Below are 25,537 nucleotides of genomic sequence, written 5' to 3'. Positions count from 1 at the left end.
TACCAAATAGTAATACCTGTGCAATGAGGTATCTGTCTCCTTAGCTACTCTGTGAAGTCTGAGGATATGGTCAATGCCTCTCTTTATCTGGCATTTGGGTTTTGCACGATTTAGACATTCAATAAGTATTTGTTGAGTGAATACGGAATTAGTATGATCAATATTTTGATTTCCCCAGGTAATCAAAGAAAATACTTAGCTAAATTCTGGGGCTTATGTTGTACATAGAAGGACTCACATAGGCTCCAAGACAATCTTGAGAAGGAAAAACCTCTCTAAAAGAAAGAAGTGATGATAAATTTAGAAAACTACAGAAATATGTTCTATTAAGATGAATTATCTTTTTTTCACTCTTTATAGCAGGATGTGGAGAGCATGGAAGAAGGCAAGCAAGCACAGCTGAGTGGTATATTTGTTGTTTTACTGTTAGTTTGACACATCTGAACCGAAGCATTCACAATACTTGATATACTTTGAAGAGAATCATATACTATAGTCTTAGACATAACCACAGAACAAGCAGAACAATTAAAACTACATAAGGCCTTAAAATATATCCACAGTGTGTATTATTTCAATATTCATTCATTTACAAATTAGACTACATACCGTTAATTTAATTTTTATTTTTCTTTCTTTGTTTTATTCAGGCAAGATTCATTCAAGGAAAGGCAACTTAGTTTTGTGTGTGAACTTTATTTTTTACTACATTGGTTATTATAAAAGTTATGAATTAAATGTTTTCTTAATTCCTGCATCCAGGAGTGAATCCATGAATTTCTCAGATAGTAATCCAAAACAATAGGTCCTATTCTTAAAAATAGCCAAAGTGGAAAGGGACCAAAGCCAGTCTATTTGTGGTCTTGAAGAACGTGTAATGGACTTTCAGGTTGTCTTATATCGAAGAGTACTGCAATTGTAATTATACGAGATTAGTCAAAATTTAAAACATTGCATACAAAATCATTCTTGAAGCTCTAAATGCCTTTTAAATAACTAAAATAAAAATTTTAAGTAGTTGCCTCACAGTACCAAACTTATAAATCAAAACTAGTTAAAATTCAGTGCTATTACGACTTCTCATTTACAAGGTAACTAGTTGGTAAATTAACAGATAGCATAAAAATTAAGACTTACATCATTTTTTTTGTAAAGGAGAAAATGTATGATAACCAGGAAATACAGAAAATTCAATGTATTTTACAATAAAATCACCATTTAAACCTCTATCCCTGTACAACAGGGTTTAGGTCATCTTTAGTGGACTTGTGTGTTTTCTTACAGTTTATTCTATTATGAGTACTTGAATTATTAGATATACAGCCTTTTATCGAAAGAATATTACATTTGTATACCAGGATATTTAGTACATTGAGATGTTTTAAAAATATTTATAAATTTGTTTCTTATATGCAAAAGCATTTGGCAATACTTTTACAGCATCTGATTTTACAGAATTAAAATTCCATACAGTACTCATCTTGATGTTTAAAAAAAAATTCACAGAAAAAATATAAATTACACAGCCTGACTGCATGATACTGTTATTTCCAGTTCTAGTTCTGGTAATTAAAACCTTCATTAAGTCTGTTAACAAATCATTACCTGTACATTTATGAAGGCAACTGACATGATTTGCAAACAAAACCTTCAGGTTTTATGTTATTTACCAAAGAGTGCAGTTCAGCAAAAGAAAACCAGGTATGCAAATTTACAGAATATTTTACAAATTTACCAGTTCCTGAGACACAAACTGTTTCAACCTTTCAAGGTACTGTCCATAAAGTTCCACGTCATTGTGACCTGCCCCTTCAACCCACAGAGGCTCCACGGGTCTTTGGCAGCGCTCAAACAACGCGAGGCCATGGGAAAAGTCAATGACTTCATCTTCAGTCCCATGAATTATTAATACTGGAGAGGTTATCTTAGAGATTTTGTCAATGCTGTAGGGAAAGAGGAGGGGGTAGAAATCAATGAATTAACTATGAAAAGGAACATGAAACAAATTTTCTTGTGCTATGTCAGAGAGAGAATTTAAACATAGAATAATCTGAATCGAGCCAGGAGAGATGGATGCCCCTTGGATTTCAGGTAAGATTCAAAAGTCATCTTTACATACTGTACCTTCAGCCTATCTGAGGAAGTTAACTTCAGGTACCTGTTTTGAGGGAATCAATCACTCAGTGGTGTTACCATCACCCTACTCCAACTTTCTACAATGTTGATGTTTCACACAGAGAAACTTAGGTGGCGAGGAGAGGAGGAAACTAAGGACCATTTCAAGTAGGTGCTTAACTTCATACCTCTCTGCACTCATGACAGCAAAATGTTTTTTTGTTTTTGTTTTAGGGTACTAAGTCACAAAAATAGAGTGAATGTAATAAAATATAAAATCTTGGAGCTGAAAAACAGATAATAGAAAACACAATTTTAAGAAGACAGAAGGTAAAGTGAAGACCCAATCCAATTTACACCATGGAATACCCCAGAAGGCTAGGAAATGACAGCAGGATGAAGGGGGTGATTGAAACCTTAGAATTTGTTTAAAGTTTGTTTAAAAAATAGTTTAGGTCCCTCTCCCCCAGGTTCTTTCCCCTTCTTTTGGCAGCTGGGTAATTGCTCTCTACCCCAAACTGGCCGGTTTATGGACTAGGGGGTTGGCAGACAAAGTTTAGGGCAGATTCATCAAAGACCAAGCAGACATTCACATGTAGGCTGCTGTGAACCTTTTCCCCCACTGGGATTCCAGAATGCCGGCAGCCAGGCCTTCAGCCACATGGGGAGTTTCAGGAAGTATTCTTTGGAGACTGCATCCACTTTAAGAGGAAAGATATCTAAACATTGACATGGGAGTGGGGTGGGGATCCACAACTAACTGGCTTGAATAGATCATTCTAGAGGGAAGCTCACAGTCCAAAAGCCTCAATCACCTGCTTCAGATCAGCACTTTAGTCCCTCACCCTTACTATCAGCAGACAACCAAGAATTATCAGACATCAGAAGAGAACACTTTAAATATAAGACAGGGGCGGCTAGATGGCTCAGTTGCTTAGAGTGCAAGCTCTGGTTCAGTTCCCGCATGGGATGGTGGGCTGCGTTCCCTGCAACTAAAGACTGAAAAACGGCGATTGGACTTGGAGCTGAGCTGCGCCCTCCACAACTAGATTGAAGGACAACGACTTGGAGCTTATGGGCCCTGGAGAAACACACTGTCCCCCAATATTCCCCAATAAAATTTATTAAAAATAAATAAATACATACATACATACAACAAAAAAGGACAGAGATCAAAACAATCAGAATTTAAAAAAGGCAACTCAAAGGAAACATAAACTACAGAGATTTAAGAAATATTACAAACAAATAACTCTTAAAAAACCCATAGAGAGAAAGATAAAGCATTATAACTGTAAAACGAGGACAGAATCTTGAAAAGGAGACAAATCATCAATGAAGTAATTCAAGGATGCATTTGGTAAGGAAAAATATTTGGGTATATTATTTGTTATCAAATGCTCAATAGTAAAGGAATTAGAACAAACAATAAAAAGAAATGTATAATCGTTTTCAAAGTTTACTGTTAGTGCTGTCCTCTCTGTTGGTGTAATAATGAAAGAGGGAGCTAGACCGAGATGTGTTGTATGGTGACAGCCGTACCCCAAATACCTCCACATCGTCCCTACTATTCAGCTAGACAGAAGAAGTATAACGCACATACTTTCCAATCTACCGTTATCTAAAACCAAAACAAACCCCAAATGTGAACATCAAAAGTACCCCCTCCATACACACACAGCTTGTTCTGGTGATAAGATCATATACTTCCATAAGCTTCCCTAGAAAGTGAACCCGTACTGGCTAATGATGAAAAAAAATTGTTTTGGAAATGACCCTTGTTCTTATAGAGAATCAAGTCATGACTTGGCCTTTGGCGCATCTATCACTCATCTGTCTGTCTATCTATCTATCTATCTATCTATCTATCTATCTATCTATCTATCTATCATCAACAATACAAAAAATCCTTTGTATTGTTGCCTACTAGGGAAAGAAAAGAAAACTGAAATTTGCCAGCTTCTCACTTCTTGCCGTTTCCCTTTGAGAAAAATAGGCCATCAATTTTCTCCAACTATGAAGAGGAGCTGGTGGGAACAACCATCCTGACTTCAGAAGCAGCAGGAGAAACAGCCTTTTTTGCAAATTTGCCTAACACTGCATGTTTGCAGACTTTGTGGCAGCAACTTATTCTAGTTCATTTAAGACTCAACATTTTGCATTTCACTTCTTTTGTCAGTCAGATATCATTAGAAATCATCCACTCATTTTTATGTGCACATGTCTCATTTTCCCTCCACTTGTTTCTTTCCTCCAGTACTATGTGTCTCACTGAATGGCACTATCGTCCATTAGCAGCCTACGTCAGAAACCTGGGAATTATATTCAAGTTCTCTTGTTTAGCATCCTACATCCAGTCTGCCATTTAGTTCTGTCAATTGCATTTCTCAAATTTACTCTCGTCTCTAGTACTAGCACCGGCCACCGTCTTGGGTAAAAGGCCCTCAGTCCTCTTCACCCAGATCACTATGGGTCAAACACCTCAGCCTCCTGACTGGTGTCCTGCCACCACCTTCTTCACAAGTGAATTCTTCACAATTTCTATAATATATGTAAAACAGAAGCTCATGGCTGAGTGAGTTGTATCATGAATACCTCAACCGACGGAATAAAATTCCCTCAAAAGTTTCTTTGAATTCAAATATTTTGAACGTTGACACTTACTTTGGGAATGCATCAAAACAGTAGGTCTTCTTGGTATCAGGAAAAGCAACTCGCATTCCCGAGGTCAGAGGAGAATGAAGAATAACAGCAGCGCTCTCGTATCGAGCAGCAAGGTCCACAGATGGTACTGTCCCTATACTTTGGCCATAGATTATCACATTTTCAGGGCGAATGCCGTATCTACAAAGTCCAGAAATTAAAAAAAGAAAAAAAGAGTTGGACTGGTATGAAATGTGCAATCATTCCTAAGGACTTAATTTTATAACAGGATGATTTAGAATGAGACAATATCAACAAATTTATATTGAAAATTTAAGTTTCTTAGACATCGCTATCATATTTTAATGCTGTAGTAAGATCTACTCTCTTAGCTTATTTCATTTGTTTCAGTTTCATCTTTTGGAAAAACAATTGCTGAGGTATTTTAAAATTTCAATCTTAAAAATGGATTAAACCACTTGTGTAATTCAGTGAGGCATATTGTTGACTAAATTTGGACATGTATTGCTAATATTTTAATGAATTGAAATTTAATGGATATGTAGTGTTTATTTTCCACTTAATGTAACAACATTTTTTATTTCCCTAGATACCAAAAGTGGCTTATTTTATTTTCTGAAGTTGGTCATAGTGATGAAAATGTGACACAGTTACAGTATGGAATGAATAAAATATATGCATCATATTAGGCAAGAGCAAATGACTATTATTTCTTGAAATTTGCCTTTACTTACCATAGAAATGGACTGATGATTAAAAAGATAAACAGATGAATGAGAATTCGAAATGCCAAATGGTTCAGTTAATTATGAACAGACTTCATGCTAAAATCTCGAGTATTGCTTTACTCCCTTTAAAGATGCCTCAGATTTAAATACTTAAACTCACTGACTCAATAATATTGGGTACATACCATGTTCCAGGCACTGTTACTTGCCTACAGTATAATTGCCCCAACTGTAAACTGCCCCAACTACAAGTTTAAGTGAGATGTGACACAAGCTAATGAATGTGGGGTTAAGGGTTAGAGTGACATCAAACATGCCTCTCTACTTAGACGTCTGACAGTAGTTACTTTTGGCTGCTAAGGGCCATTTGCACAACAGCTGCTAATCTTTTGAAAAGGTAATAGAGCTTTACAAATTATCTGAACATTTACCAGGAAAAAGCAAGATAAACCCCATGTGCTCCCCACGGCCCTTTCCAGGGGCACAGGACCATTGGAACTACCCAGTTAGTGACATACCTCCCCATAGTATCTCCCAATCAAGCACTTGGCTATGTCCCAGAGACTGGGTTCCATCTACTTCAGACTGACTCTTAAATGTAAGTAAACTCAGAAAAGCTTTTTTCTTTAAATAGGCCTAGCTGTACAGGAATAAAAAAAAATTAGGAAAATGAACAATTGTGGCATCAGCATAACTGTTGAGGTTACACAGTTGCTGTTAGCTGAACAGCGGCACTGCTGGTGGCAACTATGGATTTTAGGCTAACGCTAGTAATGGCAAGGCTCCAGAATAGCAGAGGCAGCTGCCAATTTAGCATCAGAGGACTCAAAGCAATAACAGAATTTCAGAATAGTACAAGTTAGAAAGGACTTTAGAGACCATCTAATCTAGTTCAGCTGCTTACTGAGCAGATGTTCAAAGTCAGTTAAGTTAGTGACAGACCTATAATTAGAACCCAGGTATCCTGACTCATAGTCCAGTGCTTTTTCCATTATAGCGCAAAGACAATGATTTCAAAGAATGTAGGGTAAGGCTGTATAGTGAATATTGGTCCCTTATTTTCTGTTGATCGATCAGAAGTTCAGAAACTGGGATTATTATAGTTTATTTAGAAAATAAGACCATTCGAATAATAATTACTTAAATTCATTATTTATTTTCCCCCTCCTGGTTATTTAAGCCCAAACTGTTTAACTTTAATCAAATAAAGGAAATAAAAGGCATGAATTCTGATTATATACATTTTATTAGATGATAGAATTCCAGAACTGGAAAGGATCTGAGAAATCATTAAACTCAACTTCTTCATTAATCAGATAAGGAAACAGGCTCAGAGAAGTTAAGTATATCTCCGAAGACTACCTACACTTACTAACTCTTCCAACCACATTTAGGGTTCAACATGAGAAAAAATATAAATGTGAAATTCCATGCCAACTAAACTGGTATGTGAGACTACTTAGCAATTTTCTATTCTGTCCTTTTTCCTCATTCATACTGATCAAGTGTGTATAAAAAGATTAATTAACCAAGATTAGGAATCATTTCAGAATGTTTCCTTCAAATTGATAGCTGGCAAGATTAAAAAAGAAAAAATAATTAAGCTGACCATTTACAAGGGTGTTTATATAAACATACAACACTGAACTATATAGTAACGTTTTACGTGAATGAAGTCATCCTTTTGTGTTACTTAGAAGTACTATTAACGAAGGCTATCTGCTTTAACTTAGCATCCTTAAAAACTACACTAATTCACCTAAGTTATGCTTCAAAAGAGTGAATTATGGTATGTAAATTATGTCACAATAAATCTGTTATTAATAAAATATTATCACACTTTCCTGACAGTTACTATACCACATACAAGTACATTCAACTGGGCACTAATTTTTGTTTCTTTGTTTGTAGGCCTGAGGGGACTGAACTCACTATATCTGAAGCTGATTTTGACTTAAGTTCTTTTCAGGTGGTTTTTAAGTTTATGTATTTTTAACATTTCGCACCCCTCTTCCACCTCCCCAAACTTCTTACCCATTACTTATACTACTTACCATCTATTTTTTTTCTTACTCATCAGATATATGGTTTCGTATCTTTTCAATTGATTCAGGAATCCCCTTTATACAGAACTTTGCTATGAGAGTTTAGTTTTATTATGTATCTTGGAGGGGTAAATGGTTCTAAAGACATTTTCTAAAAAATGTTACACCTACTAACAAAATTGAGGAGGTTCTTCACTAACTGAAACCACTAACAGTTAAACATTTAAATTAGAAATGGTAAGCTTTCTTTATGTCCCTTAGATTCTGTCTAAAAGACTCTGGAAGTCAGGCAGCTTACCAATGTATAATATAAATAACTTGTACTAAGTTATTTCTATTTATTGTAAACTGTCTAATGAGAAAAAACAGTCAAGTCTACAAAACTGCATTATTTTTCAAGAAAATTTATAAGTATCCTGGTGACTAGAAAAGATTAATTCAATTTCTAATTCCCCAAAATGTATCCTTATAATCAAAGAACAACTGACATAGTAAGAGAATTTACTAAAATGATTTACCATAACATTATTCTTGCTTGAGATCATCTCTCCAAATTTTATGAGTCCAGAATGCAAAGTAAAAATCTCCATTTTACAGAATGAATACTTTAAAAATAGTTCTAACAAGGCATCTTTAAGTCACACCTTCAAGGAGGTGATTACATAAAATCATCCAAACCCTGCTTTAGGGTTTTAACAAAAACAATTCAGTCTTTTACATGGTTAATGATAGATCAAGTGAATGATTAACTAGCTAAATCACTGTTTTCTCTTATTCCCTTGAAATGTCGCAACTTTGAATAAACATGTTTATATCACATTCTAACAAGTTTATAAAACCAAACATTTGTCACTGGCTTAAATTTTTAAGAAAATGACACACACATATATACACTAACACACAGACACACACACACAAACGTGACCTGAATTAAAAAAACTTTTTGTCATTACATAAAATTTAAAATTATAATCTAAGTTTAACTCTTCATTGGTATATAATGGCAAATATAATCTTTATTTAGTACTTCAAAACATGTGTTATAAAAAAAGCTTTTATTTTATTCTTATACATAACATTTTGGAAAATAATTCCCAACTACTATTTACCTTGTCCTAAGAGCAAGCCAAGCAGCTTCTATGTCTGCATAGAGGTTCTTCTCTGTCGGTTTCCCAGAACTTGCACCATATCCAGAATAATCATATGAGAATATATTACAATTAATCCGTGATCCCAGTCCTATGTAAAAGCTGCTCATCTGACCAAGATCAACAGCATTTCCATGTGAGAAGAGTAAAGTGTATTTGGCATTGGGTGAGCAACGCACAAACATGCAGGCAATTCTGTTGCCTTTACTGGTTCTAGTCATGAAACACTCAATAGCATCTTTTTCTCTAGAGGAGTACTGCCAGTCTGCTCGTTCTGATAGATGTAAAGTCCAGCGGCTTCCACTTTCATCACACATTAGCGTGTAAGTTGGATCAGGTGGCAAAAATGCTAATTTTGAAGCAATTTTCCCTGGACAAGGTGGACAGCAGAAGAGGCAACATAGCTCACTAAATGAAAGATTATTCATCTTCTGAAAAAGAAAAGGAGATAGAAAACGTTTTAATCACAGAATGTGAATTCTGCATTCTCATACAATAGAAGGTTTAAAACAAAGACACCAGTGGTCAGTGTCTACTATTGTTATTTCAAGTATCATCCCCCCCAAACAGATTTTTGGGATGTTCCTAGAAATGCTGTAAATCCTGGGATGAGGCAAATATTTCTGACTAGGAGAAAGACTCAAATACTATATGATATGTTTCAAACAGTAGTGATTATATTTTATAGTATTTAACCAAAATATGAAAAATAGTACAAAGAGAAGAGGTGATATTTGTTTTTTCTCTACAAATAACATAGAAGGTATGAAATACCTTTAGTTTGTAATTTCTGTGTAACTCAGTGAAAATTCTCAAACTCATGGAGAAGTTCAGGATTTAACATAGTAAATCTATAATAATAGCACTTATAAAGCACATACTATTTGTCAGGCGCTGTGCTAAGTGTACTATGCATATTTCTATGTTTAATTTTCAAAACGACCCTGTATGTTGGTCTGAGAGAAGAAACCTGCACAAGGTGAGGCAGTGGTGGAGCCAGGACTTGACACCAGGCTCAATCACTGTCCTCCATCACCAGGGTTCACTGCCAAGGGCTCAGAGCACTGTTTGTACCAGGAGCGGATCATTTCAGCAACAGTGCCAGAGGCCCAAATAACCTATAAAACATTAAAAAGTATGTAATGACTAGCCAAATTAAAAAGGCTATAATATAAAGTCCATTAGAGAAAAAAAGGTAAAATTTGGTAAAGGTAAAATTTTCTAAATGGTTAGATGGGAAGAAACAAAGGTTTGTAGTCAGAAAGGGAGGTGGAATCCTGAATCTACCACTTACTAGCTGTGTTCCCTTCGGCAAATTATTTACCTTTTTGACCCTCACTGTCTTCTTAAGTGGAGCCAATGCCTACACTGAACAGAGTGCGGTTGAAAAGAACAAATACAATGGTAGAGTTAAGGCATATAATACAGTAACGGCCATATAACTGGCTCACTCAGGAAGGACCCACTCTCCAAGTATCCACCTCACATTAACTCGTTTGCCCTATCAACATTTCCTTCTATCTTGTCCTTTCTCAAATTCCTACCTCCTTTTAGCTGTAGTAGATCTTTGCTTTAGTTCCAGGAAGAAGACATTCAAAACAAACACCTTTCAGAGGTTGGTGGCACCTAATTTTCTCCCAAAAATTTAAATACAAAGATAGGAAAAAATGTACATTATACCAAAAATGAGAAGAAATCATCTCAGGAATGACTAAAGAGGCAAAAATATTTGGAAAGAAAAGAATGCCTTGTTCACTTACTACTGAATCAAAATCTAGTTTGTATTGCCCAATACAAATATGTTTAGTCCTTACTGTGAACTAATTAAGTACAAAGGAGAAGCAGAAATAGCACAGAGAGAAAAAAGGGTAGGGGCGCCATAAAAGGCTTTAAAAGATGAGTAAAAGAAGGGTAGAAAAGTGTCGCTTAGACATTGGGAAACATCTCTACTTGTTATTCTACCTTTATTCCCTTTCAGCCTTCAAAGCAAATAGAGTTTGAATATATTAATGTCTTAATCTGGATGGAACAAGAGTCAGGACAGAAATGACAACCAGGTGTCATCTCTAGTGTTAACTCTAATTGGATCCCTGAAGTGCTGTGCTGAGAAGGATTCTGAGGGCGTGCCCAGGGCTTGGCAGCAAAGACTATGTGATAAATTGGTAATGTCAACTGCAGAATTTAGCTATAAATTTATTATTGTGGTCAGCAGGATAAAGGACCTGGTGAAGAAGATGGCAGGGAAGGGAGTTCAAACGGTCAGTTGCAGAGAAAAAGATGACTTGGTCAAAAGATGAGGTAGCGGAGGCCGGTTAGCTCAGTTGGTTGGAGTGCGAGCTCTTAACAACAAGGTTGCTGGTTCAATTCCCACATGAGATGGTGGGCTGCGTCCCCTGCAACTAAGATTGAAAATGGCAACTGGACTTGTAGCTGAGCTGTGTGCTCTCCACAACTAGATTGACTTGACCTGGAGCTGAAGGTCCTGGAAAAAACACATTGTTACCCAATTAAAAAAAAAAAAAAAATGTGTTGACCAAGGACACAGCTAAGCAGGTTTTTTTTTTTTTTTTTTTAAAAGATGAGGTGGAAGGTACAATATAGCAATGCTATCTGTTTAATAGTCTGCCTATGGTTAAGTCTCGCCCCCAAATACCTTACATACCATCAACTGGTGACCCACAACAGCTTATTAAAAGCTTGATTAATAAGTAAACTGTGTATAGCTAAACTATGTTCCTATAATTTACCTCTTGAAGACTTTTATATACTATAATAAAGTTAATTTTGAAGTAAACCTGGATGACTGAACACCAAAGGTGAGAAGCACACAGGAGAAAAGCTGCAGTGCTAGGTAGGGCCTGGTCCAATGAAAAGACAACCTCACTTTCTTCATGGTGGCAGAAGAAATTATTTCCACCATCACTACCTCAAACTGAGATAACTAGTGTCCATTTAATAACAAAAACTTGCAAATTATCCCCTTCCTAATAATAAGAGGCCTGGTATACAGCAGCAACACAGACTTGCTTAAAAAGTGAACTCCTTTTCTGTAAGTGGGAATAATAAAAGTATAATAAAACCAATAATCCTACATTTTAGTATGATCAGAGCTGAGCAAGTAACTGAGGAAAAACATTTCATTCTTGATAAAAAATTTAAAAATCACTGAAATAGCTTGTTAAATTTAGATTAAGTCAGATTTGTTTTACATAAAACTCATCTGAATAACAATGCCATTTACTAGTTATTTCTTGGCAACAAAATATTCAAGGGATAAGGCAGTGAATAATTGTAGGGGGGAAAATGGTAGACATCTCAGTACATAAAAGCCATAAAAGAGACAACAAATTGATTTATAGAATTTTTGTACCAAACAAGGATTTAAAATACGTTACAATAAACCTGTAAAAAGAGAGAAAGAAAATGATACTTAAGGATGATGTGGAAAACACTGTCAAAGAAAACTCCAACTGGAATCCCTGATATAAAAAAAAAATCACTACTGAATTAAAAAATTAAACTGGTGGGTATGAGAATCAATAACAGTTGAAGAACACATTAGTGAGTTGGAAGATCAGGTAGAGAAATCCCCAAATATGGAATTTTTCAGGGGGAGAGGGAAGAGACAGAAAATATTAAATAAAATTTAAGGAGGATAAAAATAGAAATACCATTATCAGTCCCATAGGAGTCCCAGGGAAAAAATAGAGAGGAGAAAATTAAGATAATCTAAAAATTTCTCATAAGTAAAGAAAGTTCAGATTGAAATAGCTTAGAATCCCAAATAGATACTTAAGAACAAATTATCTACAAAGCAACAAGAATCAGATGAACATGACTTTTCAATAGCAACACCTTAGAGGGATAATATTAAAGTAAGAAGAAAAATAAACTTTGAATCTAGAATTTTACATAGTGATAAATCATTTTAATACGAGGATAAAATGCAAATATCTGCAGGCATACAAGATATTTTTACCAAACCAAGACCCTTTTTGAAACAGACCAGCAAAGATGAAAATCAATCTTTGAAATCACTGAAATATCTTGTTAAATTTAGGTAATTTTAAGTCTAATTTTACATGAAACTCATCTGAATAAAAATGCCAGAAAGTTTACCAAACCAAGACTCTCTGAAATATTCCAGCAAGGAGGAAAATAAATCTTAGAAGATTCTATGAGATATCTGAGCTATGTATGACAAATAAAGGAAAAGTTAATATGTATTTTTTCTGTAAGTAAGCAATGCAGGGAAAAAAAAAGGTATCAAACCATATTCCTAACAATCCAAAAATCAAAACTCTGGAGAATACTAGTATAGAGAGGATTGGAAGAAGAGTTAAAGAGTATTTAAGAAGTGAAAATGTACTGGGTCACCAGTCACTTGACTTGTTCAGATAAGCTTGAAACGTGGAAGAAAAACATGAGTGTAAGTATGACTCAGATATAACCACCATAAAAATTGTAGTTTGTAGGACACACCTTAAGTATAGTTATTCATTACAAACGTCTAGCTTTGAATATTTATTAGTATGTTGAACTCAAAACGGAGAGTAGGCCAAATAAATAAGAAAAAAGAAATTAAGGGCCAATATCAACAATAGAGAACAAAAAGTAACAGAGAAATTGAGACCTACCAAAACCTGAATCTCAGAAAAGACTTCTACTACTACCAATAGCAACTATCATTCACTGAGCACTTACTAAGTGTCAGGCATTGTTTGAAACAATTTTCATATATTAACTCACTTAATCTTTTTAACAACCACCCTCTGATATAGGGACTATCATTATACCATTAGGGGAAACCAGCACAGAGTAGTTATGTAACCTGCCAAAGGTCAGGTAGCTGGTAAGTGGTGGAAATTCTAAGTGGTAGGATGACTGGAGCCAGAACTCACAAGCACTGTTTTGTGGAAAGAATGCTCAGACAAGACCAATCAAGAGAAAAGCAAATTACAAAATACTGAATGAAAAAGACAGACCTACATAGTTAAAACAAAACAAAAGCCTCAATAAATTAAATTACTTTCATGAAATGTACGAATTTCTTAGGTAATAAAAAAGGACAACAACAACAAAAAAAAACAATTAAAAAATGGACAAAGAATCTGAATACACATTTCTCCAAAGATATACAAATGGCCAGTAAGCGCACTGAAAGATGCTCAACAGGATCAGTCATTAGGAAAATGCAAATCAAAACCACAATGATAACACTTCACACCCACTGGCATGGCTCTAGTAAAAAAGACCGATCAGATCAAGGGTTGACAAGGATCTAGAGAAATTGGAACCTGTTGGTGGCAACTAATTTGTAGAACAGCTTGTCAGTTCCTTAAAAACTTAAACACAGTTACCATTTGATCAAGCCAAGTCCACTTCTAGGTATATACCCAAGAGAAATGAAAATATATATCCACACAAAAACTTGCACATGAAATGTTCACAGCAGTGTAATTCGTAATATCCAAAATAACCACCAAAATGTCCATCAACTGATGAATAGATAAGCAAAAGTGTTATATCCATACAATGGCATATTACTACACCATGAAACGGAACAGGTATTGATTCATGCTACAAAGAGGATGAATCTTGAAAAAATTATGCTAAGTGAAAGCCAGTCACAAAAGGTCATTTATTATCAGAATAGGCAAATTTATACAGACAGAAATAGATTAGTGCTTCAAGGGCTATGGTGGCTGGAAGCGTTGGAAGCAATGGCTGAAGAGTATGGGGGTAAGAAAAATGTTCTAAAATTAATTTGGGTGGTGGCTGCACAATTCTATTGATAGTATATTAAAAACCACCAAACTGCATATTTTAAATGAGTAGATTATATAGTATATGAATTATATCTTAATAAAGCTGTTAGAAAAAATAAAGTCTTTGGAAAGCTAAGGTAACTTGGCAAAGAAAGAGCATAAACACTCATGTATTTGTTGGGTAGTTGGGAATTTTCCCTCCCAGGTACTAAGACTGCACAAAGACAAATAATAAAGACAGACTGGTGCTGGCACAGAAACCATCAGACCTAGTAACAGGATACAGAGCATATAAACAGACCTATGTATAAATGAGAATCTCCTATGACATAGCTGGTTTCTCAAAGCAATAGGAAAGGATGGATCCCTGAGAAGATGGTCCTAGGAAATTTACCACATAGGCAAAGTGGTTGGATCCCTACTTCTCAGTATGTAGAATATAAACCCCAGAGACCTAAAAGGCAAAATTAATATAACTTTAAAAAGAAATCCACAAAAGATAAAAACCACTGGTACTTTTAGCTTCGTTTATAAAAAGGATTTCTAATTCAGTGAAAAAAATGCATGGGAAAAATGATTTATTACTTCATTCAAAACTGTCAGAGTGTTAATATTAAAATATAAGGAACTTCTGCAAAAACAAGAAAAAAATAGGCAACTCAAGAGAACAAATGGGCAAAAGATACGAGTACGTGATTTACAGAAAGATAAACAAGGCTAACAAGTATCTGAAGAAAGGTCACTCTCACCAACTACTGGAGAAATGCAAGAAATATCACTTCAACACTTTAAGAAAAATGAAAATTAGAAACTGAGTAATATCAAGTACTGGTGAAAATGGGGGGAAACAGGAACCTTTGTGATCTGCTTAGTAAGCCATTTTGTCTACCTGTGACCCCAAATCCCACACTTGGGTTAAGTACTCCAAAGAAATACTTGCACGAGCCTTAAGGTAACATACTAGGGTGCTCACTGCAGCATTATTTATATTAAGGTGTAGGAAGCAACACAGATTCCATCACTGGGGAAATTAATGTAAATGAGTTGGATACAGACAATGGAATATTATGCAGAGTCAGAAGTGGTGACTTTGATGGCTAGAGCTTAAAAACATAGTACTAGGTGAAAAAAGTAAGAAATAAACAGATCTATGCTACCATTAATACAAATAAAAAACACATAAATGTTATGTATCTTCAAGGACAAATATCTAAGGACATGCACAGCTGAGTGGATGTTTATGGAGGGGGAAAGGAGGTTCAAGGGAAAAACGGAAAATTTAGTAAAACAAGAGCAGGGTCTATGTTCATAGATCGATGATGCTATGTGCCGCGAACTAGTCTTGAAGTTCCTGGGGGCAAAATCCCATCTGCTTGCTCACCACTGGACCCCGAGTGCTCAGCAGAGTACCAGGCACATAATAGTGTTTGTAATATATTTTGGATGAATGAGTTAGTAAAATAATAAGATTAACAACTCTGCATCTAAGAAGCCCCCACAAAATAAAAAAGTTTACTAAATCACGTTAACAAAGAAAGCAAATACATTTTGTGACAACTACTTAGGTTTCTTGTATGAACAAAATAGAAGCAAATAAAAACCTATGAACCTAAGTTTGGGGAAGTGGGTGTATGTGGGAAAAGCACTGCTAGTTACTAAAATCATTCAGTGCATTACGAAGCTCAGAATAGGACAGTCTTCCCGGGAGGAAGAAACCTTGCTTCTCCTGAAATCAATTCACAAAATGAAAGGTCAACTCAATGTTAAACAGATGGCCCATTGTGAAAATTAAGGTTTTTCTTTTGGCAGGGGACTCAAGTTACTTCACTTACAGTAGGAGGAATTTCCTAAAACTGTATGAAATAATAATTTAAGAACCGGCTTCTCCTGGTAACTTTTCCTGCTCAATGACAAAGAAAAAAAGATGAACATCTCAGTTCTTTCTCAGCAAAACAGGAAGACTAGTGTTAAAAAAAAAAGTCCCTAAATAGAATGACCTACTATATCTCCTTCCTCTCTTCTGACAGAAGAAATTACTGAAATGACTCCTGTCAATTCCTGATGTATTAACATTTTACTGAAAAAAAAAAAAATTTTTTTTCCCCTTCGATCTTTTTTTCTTGGCAATGTAGATTGACTCACATTACTACCATCTACAAAGGACAACTGATTCTTTTAGGGTTCAAGATTTTATTGTAATGAACAGAACGAGCAAAGGTCTTTTAAAGGTTTTCTCTCAACATTTTTAAATGCTTAGATTTTCATTTTGTGTGATATTTTGACAACTATGTTGTCAAATTTAGCCTGTAGGTAGTATACTATGAACCACTAAAATTCTGATATACTTGATTTCATGTTGAGAACTATATTCTAAAGTCCAAGATGAATTATTTTGAATTTGGCTTCATTCACTAATAAATTTGGGGAAGTAACATTACATATTCTGTTCTGTAGAATGTCAGAATGTATCCTGTCACCTAGAGAACCAGCAACAACTTCCAGTCAGTTATAGGCCCATTTATTTTTAGCCATCAGGCTTCTGGAAGTCCCAATGATTCAGAATTCACAGCAACACTTTTCAGAGATTACGTTTTTTAAGTTATAAACAAATCTCTGAGTATTTAAAGGCAAAAAGTAATTGAATACGGGAAGACTGCACAAAATGTAAAGACTGTCCATTTGCTACCATTAAAAAAAGCCCCCACAAACCCATTTTTGATGCTCATCTTTGGTTATCAAAATTAAAGCCTGATGGTTTTTAGGGTTAAGGGTACCAAGTGAGTTAGGCACTGCCGCCCTAAGAATTAGTATGCAATCTGTGGCAGCACTTACCACTTACCACTGTGCAGTGATAAGCAGAAACCATGAGTGTTATGGTCTTTAGAGAGCCATATATGTTACAGAGTTTAGTGCATAGAGAGAAGCTGAATGTTCACCTTTCAAGAAGTTTGGGAATATGCTTTTTCAGTCAAGATGGAGCATCCAAAACATTTATATAATGGTCAAGATTTCCACTAAGTGTAACTTAGAAACTAGGTGTTTAGTATGATGTTGTTTTAACACATTTTTATCTTATTTGTATATGCACTGTATAGAAATATAGCTTGTGAACTCTTTTGTCTCTTTGGGGGTAGGCTGTATTTCTTTTTTTTTTAGACTGTCCTAGGAATCAGCAGCAGAGGCATCCACTCGGAGAGATCACAGGACATGATCAAGTGACTCTGCTAGGAAAATTCAACTCTGATGGAAGACACAGACCACATTATCTGTGCTACACGGGAATGGAAACTGAAAAACTTAAAAATGTAAAAGTACTGTATTTTTTAAAATTTCAAATTGAAAGGAGAAATTTTGGCAAAACCATTTCTTTTTTAAAAGGAATTAGGTCATTTACTTTTTAAGGTACAGTTATAATTTTTAAATACTATTAAGATTCTAGAGATACTTAATGACAAGCATCTATCTACCAGAGATATCAAAATAGTCTCAACCCTAGTGTTAGTTATGAGCTTACTATTTTCATTAAATAAAGTTATGGAGTAAGGATCCGAGGTGAGAAAACTGGACCTACAACAATATTATAGAAGATGGAAATTAAGGCTGAAAAAGCCTGTAAACTCTGTCAAGCAAACCAATTTGGATCAGAAGTCCTACACACGTCAACGGAGCCATTTCTATACTTATGGTTTCCCTCAGTTTCTTAATACTGCACTAATATAGGAGCCGTTAACTACATATGGCTATTTAAATTTTAATTAAAATTACATACCCTATTTCCCCGAAAATAAGACCTAGACAGACAATCAGCTCTAATGCCTCTTTTGGAGAAAAAATTAATATAAGACACGGTCTTATTTTACTATAAGACTGGGTCTAATAAAATATATAATAATATAATATAATACCAGGTCTTATATTAATTTTTGCTCCAAAAGACGCATGAGAGCTGATTGTCTGGCTAGGTCTTATTTTCGGGAAAACACGGTATGCATTTTCTCAGTCACCTAGCCATATATGACTAGTGGATATCAAATTGCAAAGTGCAGAATGAACATTTTCATCACTGCAGAAAGTTCTATCAGGCAGTGCTGAACTAGAATCTTCCAAACCCAGGCAATTCAGGATCAGAGCTTACTTGCTTTATACCCATACTGCCGTGTTTCCCCAAAAATAAGACCGGGTCTTATATCAATTCTTGCTCCAAAAGACACATTAGGGCTTATGTTCAAAGTATGTCATCCTGAAAAATTATGCTAGGACTTATTTTCCGGTTCGGTCTTATTTTCGGGAAAACACGGTAGGCAATTTTTATCGGTCCGCCTATTGAGCAGTGTAAACCACATAGAACTAAATGAGATTACGTACACAATATTGTTTTAGGAGAATGTGATCTTGAGAAAAATATTACAACAGCTAACCCAATTTTAATGTAAAAGCCATTTTTATTAAAAACGAGCACTTCAAATCAATTAGGCTAGCTATACATTTTAACCCATGGTCAGAGGGATTCCCGTTCTTGAAAGGTTCCCCATAAGCTGGAGTTGCATGTAAACCCTAAGAAAGTATAAAAACACTTGTGACTATTAGCCAACTATTTTCTGAACATAACCCAGGCAGTATTCTAAACACTTAACAATGCTGATGATCCACTTAAGCAGTGCCCTAACAAGTGAATCAAGTCTTCCAGATTAAGCAAGACAGGTTGTCGATTTCTGCATATGCTAATTCCAGATTCTCATCGAGCTTTTGGTCTCTGGAAAGTGCAATTAGCTCAGCTTTCAAAGTCACATCTCTAAATGTTGCTGAGCATAAGATAAAACGTGGACACACGTTTCTCCACCTTAATCACCAGTTTCTGGCACCTCTATGGAAAGACTTTCCAACACATGCTTACCCTCAAACTTCACAGAAATGCTGTCATAACACATTAGTAGAGACATTCCACAAATACACATTTCCTCCTCATTTCTAAGAAGTAAAATCTGTTCTTGGGAAGCTTTTCAAGCGAACATTTATTCAATTTAATCCTTCTGTATCATAGGGGGACCCCTGAGTATACCAAAATCCATAGATGCTTAAGTCCCTTATATAACATGGCGTAGTATTTGCATATTACTTATACACATCCTCCCGTATACTTTAAATCATCTCTAGTTTACTTATTCCTAACATAAACGCTATGTAAATAGTTGTTATAGTGTTACTGTTTAGAGAATGACAAGAAAAAAAGTTTGTACACATTCATTACAGATACCACCACTGTAGGCCTAAATACATAGTGCACATCAGCAACAATGCAACATTTTGTTAAAAAACGTTAACATTTTTTTCTGAATATTTTAATCCCTGGTTGGTTGAACCCATGGATGCAGACCACATGAATATGGAGGGCCAAATGTTAATACCCATCCATAGCACAATATAATCAGTATTATCTAATCAAAGTAGTAATACATTTTGGAAAATTTAAGAATAAGTGATGATTATAAATAATGAGAACACAATTTTTCTTTCAAAGAGGGCTCATATTACTGGTATATTGGTTTGACTTTCTAAGAGTTATAAAAAGCAGTATAAAACGATTTACGGCCAACACTGCATATGAACAAGTACCCAATGAGCCATTCCTTACCAAGCAGTCAATAAAATAAGCAGTTCCAATAAAGTAAAAAACTATAAACAGCAACGTTTTTGTTCTCAGGCAAATGAAACTGCTGCAAGATTAAACTGGAGTCCGAGTTAAAGGACAGAAATGTAAATGGTGATAACACTACCATTACATTCAAATAATTATTAAACAAGCTGCATAATTAAGGTTTGATATATTAAAAAATAACATTGTAATTATAAAAGTATTAAAAGACATGGTTTTAAAAAAATTCACACTTCATAGGAAATTACAAAATAAGAAGTCTCCCCACCAGGCTAAAATAAGGATTGGTTAAAAGTAAATTTAAATTTAAGATTTTGTTTCCCTAGATATTCTCTCTCAGAAGACCAGAGGTTTACACTGGAAGAACATTTTCTGAGGTATCAGACTAATCTGAACAAAAGATCCAAAGATACTGATATGGGGGTTTACTTGGGGAAGTAGGGAGAATGAGAAGGATGTGTGCAAGGGCGGTGGGGGGCTATATCCTCTTCTGTGGGATGTCAACATGTCAGAAGTAGCAATGTAATGGTGTTATCTAGAGATATAGAGGCAAGCATCAAAAGAATCCTTCAAAAGAAAGTAAAGGCCCCTGGAAAGGGATATATCAAGGAGATGGGGGCACAGGCAAATTTTCATAACAAACTTCACAGAATCATTTAGTTTATTAACCATGTGCTTGTACGAATTTGAGAAAAATAAAAATTTAAAACAAAAAGTCTCTTCCCTAATCTCAACCCAAATTCGGCTCAATTGCAGAAATTACAATTTTCGATCAGTTTTTTCTTGTTTTTAAAGCCAGATATATTTTTTTAAAATCATGCCTACAACAAGTACATTATATAGTCATGGAACATGAAAATAAAGTTGATGAACAAAAAGGGACTTTGCAAACTTCAAGAGTAGAGAGAACTTTTTTTTTTTAAATTGGGGAATACTGGGGAACAGTGTGTTTCTCCAGGGCCCATCAGCTCCAAGTTGTTGTCCTTCAATCTAGTTGTGGAGGGCGCAGCTCAGCTCCAAGTCGTCGCCGTTTTCAATCTTTAGTTGCAGGGGGCGCAGCCCATGATCTCAATGTGGGAATTGAACCGGCAACCTTGTTGTTCAGAGCTCGCGCTCCAACGAACTGAGCCATCCAGCCGCCCCAACAGCTTTTTTTTTATTTATTTATTTATTTATTTATTTATTTATTTATTTATTTTATTGTTTTGTTTCTAACAAAGGAGGAAAGGAAAAGAGGTATATTAAAATTACTTTTCAGGTGAAGGTTTCTGTCAGTCCAAGCAGTTAACATTGGTTTCTTTCCCCTTGGTCCAAAGCAAGGGATTCTTTCACTGGATTCTGAGGATACAGCCTTATGCTGTGTAGATGTGATACATCACGGCTACAACCAGCGCTGAGATGGCTGGAATCACCCAATTGGTCCACCGCCTTGAATAAGAGTTTCCAAAGGCTTGGTTATCTTTGATCTGTCATCTGGATGAAGCTCTCCAATGATGCACATTTTGGACAATTCTCCAGTATCTGTATAGTGTCCAACGTCTTCCACGTTTTCAGCAGCATCACCTCCAGCTTGTTCCCTAAGACTTCTTCCCCACCAGGATGTTCCTCCAAAAATTTGGTCAAATAGTATACACCTTATGGTGCAGGATCAGCCAGAGGCTCTGGCTGTGGTTGTGCTTCTGGATCTCTTCCCCGCTGTAGCACTGATGGCCTTGTCTGACTGCTCGGCCATTTCAGAACGTGGGGAGTCTCAGGCCCTGCAGACACCAGCCGAGCGGGGCAAAGCAGAGTGAGGGTCTCAATGAGTCAGGCCTGGACATTCCCTGGGCCCGGCCCACCCCACTCTGCCCCCCTCCCCCGTCCCCAACCCCTTGCCCAGGGCTGGGCAGCTGGCCCCACAGAGCTTGGGTCATTTGTTTTTAGTTCTGGTGTTTAATGCCATATATTTATCCTGTTTATCATAAGGTATCCTCACAATGAAAGATTCAGAGAATTTACCCTATTTTCTCCCTTCTCTGATCACTCTGTTTTTATTTTTTATTGCTTATATAACTTTAAATATTATACCTGAATCTCCATTTTTTGTTCTATCAACTTGGGGAAGTTTCTGTTGGTTCCCCATGTGATCATTTACTATTATTGCTGGCTGTATAATTATTTTCTCATTTTTATATCATTTGCAGTTTGTTTTATAACTCAAGTTTTTCTGTTTTATCTATAGGTGAATTTTTAAAAGTTGGGTAACAAAGAAAGTATTTATAATTTTATTCATTGCCATCCAAGCAGTGTGATAAAACCCAGAGAATAAGTAGTTATTCTATGTCACTAAATTCCAAGTGCTGAAAATTGTTCCAAAATAAGGCACAGTTTGCATCATATTTGGATTTTCTGAAGACTCTTTATTCTTCCTGGAGTTTCTGCCTTTAATTTTCAGAAAATCCATAAACTTTTATCATATTTAACATATTCCAGCTTCTTATTCTTAAAATCTGTGCTAAAGAAACCATGCTGTCTTTGAAGATATTTTTAGACCCCAATGAGTTGTTTTCATCTGAAACAATTATGTTCTGGGCCAGTTACAGCCCAGCTGTCTGTTTACCTACAATTTCTTTCCATCACATCCCTCTGTTGTTTCTCAATCTCATATTTTAAGCTTTTTGTGGGATTCTCTTTTGTTTGGTTTTGCTGGACTATATCTCCGATCACTTTGCCATGTCTCCTTCCTAAGTGCCTGGGGCTGTAAACCACATTTTTATGTATACTTTCATAAAGTTATTTTGATTTCACACCTATAGCAAACTAGGTATGCTTCAGAATTATAGGCTGCTTTTTAAATTTTCCCTCAAAATTAAAATTATTAACCCACATCTGCATCCAATGTTGGTGTCTAAAACCAATTTGGTTTTGTTTAACTGATTCCCACCTCTTTCCCACCAAAAATTTATGAAATTTTCTTTTATAGTTAGGTCTGAAATTTTATGATACTACATATATTAGGTTGGTGCAAAAGTAATTGCAGTTTTTGCAATTGTTTTTAACCTTTTAAACTGCAATTACTTTTGCACCAATCTAATAAATGTGTTATTTTTCATCCATTCTGTTTTGTATTTGTAACAGATCCTTTAGCTCAAAGCCCTTGGATTTTCTTTAGCTCAGAGTGTTTTTCTTCTACTATTTGTTTATTTTTCTCTCTACCTTCCTCCCTATTCCATTAGGAATTCCTATTTAGGAATCCTACGGACTATCCATTATACTAGTAAGCTTTTCTCTCCCCCCCCCCCCCCCATTTCAGCTCTACGTTTTAGGGAAATTCTTCTAGTTTATCTTACAGATCACTACGTTAATATTCCAGAGTGTAAAATCAATTTTAACATTAAAACTCTGTTTTTGTTTTATGGGTGCAATATCCTCTCAAATCTCTCTTAGAATACTAATTAAGACAAATTTGTTGTTCTTTCCATCTTGAATGTTCATGTTGGACTGTTTCTTCATTGACTGTTCATTTATATGAGCAGAGAACTAAACTGAGTTTCCTTGCACTTGTGCAAGCCTGCTGACGCAGAAAACTTCTAGTCTGAATTAGGACGGACTAGGCTTAGATGATTTCCGAGGATATAGTACTTTGAGAGTAAGTCTCAAGTATCTGAAACTCTCAATATCGCTCATACACAGACCTACCCATCCACATCTGCCTATGGAACAAACAAGCTTGTTCTTTTAACCATTTTCAGTGGTAACAGAAGATACTTTACAAATATTCAATAACATGGTACTGCTTTAACTGTTTGGTCCAGTAATGCAAACAGGGATTCTACCCGGTAAATTATTCCAATGAGTACAGTGTAGTCCAGAAAACATGAAGCTAAGAATCAAGAGACCTGGATTTTAGTTCTAGTTTTACTACTAAAAATTTGATTTTAGGGAAATCAATCTCCTTATACCTAATTTTCCTTTTCTATAAAATTAGAAGTTTGCAGTAGATATTAAAGTTTCTTCTAGTTCTACAACTTTATGACGTCTTTATGACATGTCTTTTTCTTCTCATAAACTTCAGATTTAATCTTCCATAGCACGTAAAAAAATGAAATTTATAATTTGAAAAACTTTAAAGATTTTAAAAGTCTTCCTGACCACTAAAAACAAAGCATCTAAACAAGAACATTAATTTATATTTAGCAAGTTATAGTTAATGAGTTGTAATTTTGGGGGGATGGGTGGGCAGGTGATGAGGTTGCGGAGGGGAGTGCAGGTGTTTGTGAGGGGGTGAGAGAGAGTCCCATTTCTCACAGCTCTGCTTTCCAAAACGAGTGATTTCTCTATCTGCAGGCCACTGTGGGTAAACAATGTTTTTTTCCTTTTAATTGTGATAAAAGATACATAAAAAATTTATCACTGCAAGCATTTTTAAGTGTACAGTTCTGTGGTACTAAATACATTTACATTGTTATGCAATTATCACCACCAGTCTTTTCCAGAACATTTTCATCTTCCCCAAATGGAATGATGTATCCATTCAGCAATGACTCCCCATTCCCTCGTTCCCCCAGCCACGGGCAATTACCATTCTACTTTTTGTCTCTATAAATCTAACTACTCTAGGTACCTCATAGAAGTGGAACCATACAATATTTGTCCTTTTGTGACTGGCTTATTTCACCTGGCATAATGTCTTCAAGGTTCAAAATGTTGTATCGTGTCAGAATTCCATTCCGTTTAAAGGCTGAATCATATTCCACTGTATGTGTATATCTTGTTTATTCATCAATGGACACTTTTTGGCTACTGTGAATAATGCTGCTATGAACATGGGTGAACAAACATCTGTTCCATTCTCTGCTTTCACTTTGTGTGTGTGTGTGTGTGTGTGGGGGGGGCACAATATTTTTTAAAAATATAATAATATTTTGTTTTACTGTAATGTAGATTTATTGTTTGAATTATATTTTACTTCCCATTAATTGGAAACAAAGAGATGCTGTATCTAGTAACTTGTATAGTTAAATAAAACAAAACTGAGTTAACACTTCAAAGTAAATTTAAAAATCTGATTTAAATATACTTTAAATTTTAATATGTAAAATATAAAATTGTATGAGTAGTCAACTATTCAAAATACCTAATTTGTAAAATAAAAAGTTGATATATTTCTATTTTTCAAAAAATTTAAACATATACCCTGTAAATTCTCTAGGCTTCAAAATTTTTAGACATTTTACATCTGTAACTGAATTATCACTGAAAAATTAAATTCCAGTTTGCACAAATTATTAAAAGGTATCTTCTAAAATCATGAAAACATCTACGAAGGGCCTAAGAAGTCCTGTTTCAAAAGGGGCCAGACTTCTTGGCTTTAAAAATGTTTCCTCTTTAATGTACAGCATAGGAAAGATAGTCAATAATATTGTAATAACTTTGC

At 35.3% G+C, this 25,537-nt stretch overlaps 1 protein-coding gene and 1 pseudogene across 2 annotated transcripts; both read right to left on the bottom strand.

Moving 5' to 3' along the window:
* Positions 1-400: 400 nt before the first annotated feature.
* On the bottom strand, positions 401-9,128 carry ABHD17B (abhydrolase domain containing 17B, depalmitoylase). Its single transcript, XM_074330563.2, has 3 exons — positions 8,662-9,128; positions 4,780-4,959; positions 401-1,943 (listed from the first exon to the last, which is right to left on the bottom strand). Exons 1-3 carry the CDS (start codon positions 9,126-9,128, stop codon positions 1,724-1,726), a joined length of 867 nt encoding a protein of 288 aa, XP_074186664.1. The 3' UTR covers positions 401-1,723.
* Positions 8,994-25,053, bottom strand: LOC141571130 (cytochrome b5 pseudogene; annotated as a pseudogene). Its single transcript, XR_016019365.1, has 2 exons — positions 21,373-25,053; positions 8,994-9,131 (listed from the first exon to the last, which is right to left on the bottom strand). The product of XR_016019365.1 is annotated as a cytochrome b5 pseudogene (transcript).
* Between the last annotated feature and the right edge of the window lie 484 nt (positions 25,054-25,537).

The sequence above is a fragment of the Rhinolophus sinicus genome, chromosome 16 (assembly GCF_057876585.1).
Source record: "Rhinolophus sinicus isolate RSI-liver-muscle chromosome 16, RSI-T2T, whole genome shotgun sequence".
Taxonomy (NCBI): domain Eukaryota; kingdom Metazoa; phylum Chordata; class Mammalia; order Chiroptera; family Rhinolophidae; genus Rhinolophus; species Rhinolophus sinicus.
This window is presented reverse-complemented; position numbering and strand designations above follow the sequence as displayed.

What these genes read in the sequence shown, in the direction of transcription:
- ABHD17B (XM_074330563.2), bottom strand. Translation starts at nt 9,128, where the DNA reads ATGAATAATCTTTCATTTAGTGAGCTATGTTGCCTCTTCTGCTGTCCA. An exon ending in TGGCTTGCTCTTAGGACAAG is followed by an intron (nt 4,960 to 8,661) that starts GTAAATAGTAGT and finishes TGGACTTTGTAG; the next exon opens with ATACGGCATTCGCCCTGAAA. An exon ending in TGTTTTGATGCATTCCCAAA is followed by an intron (nt 1,944 to 4,779) that starts GTAAGTGTCAAC and finishes CTTTCCCTACAG; the next exon opens with CATTGACAAAATCTCTAAGA.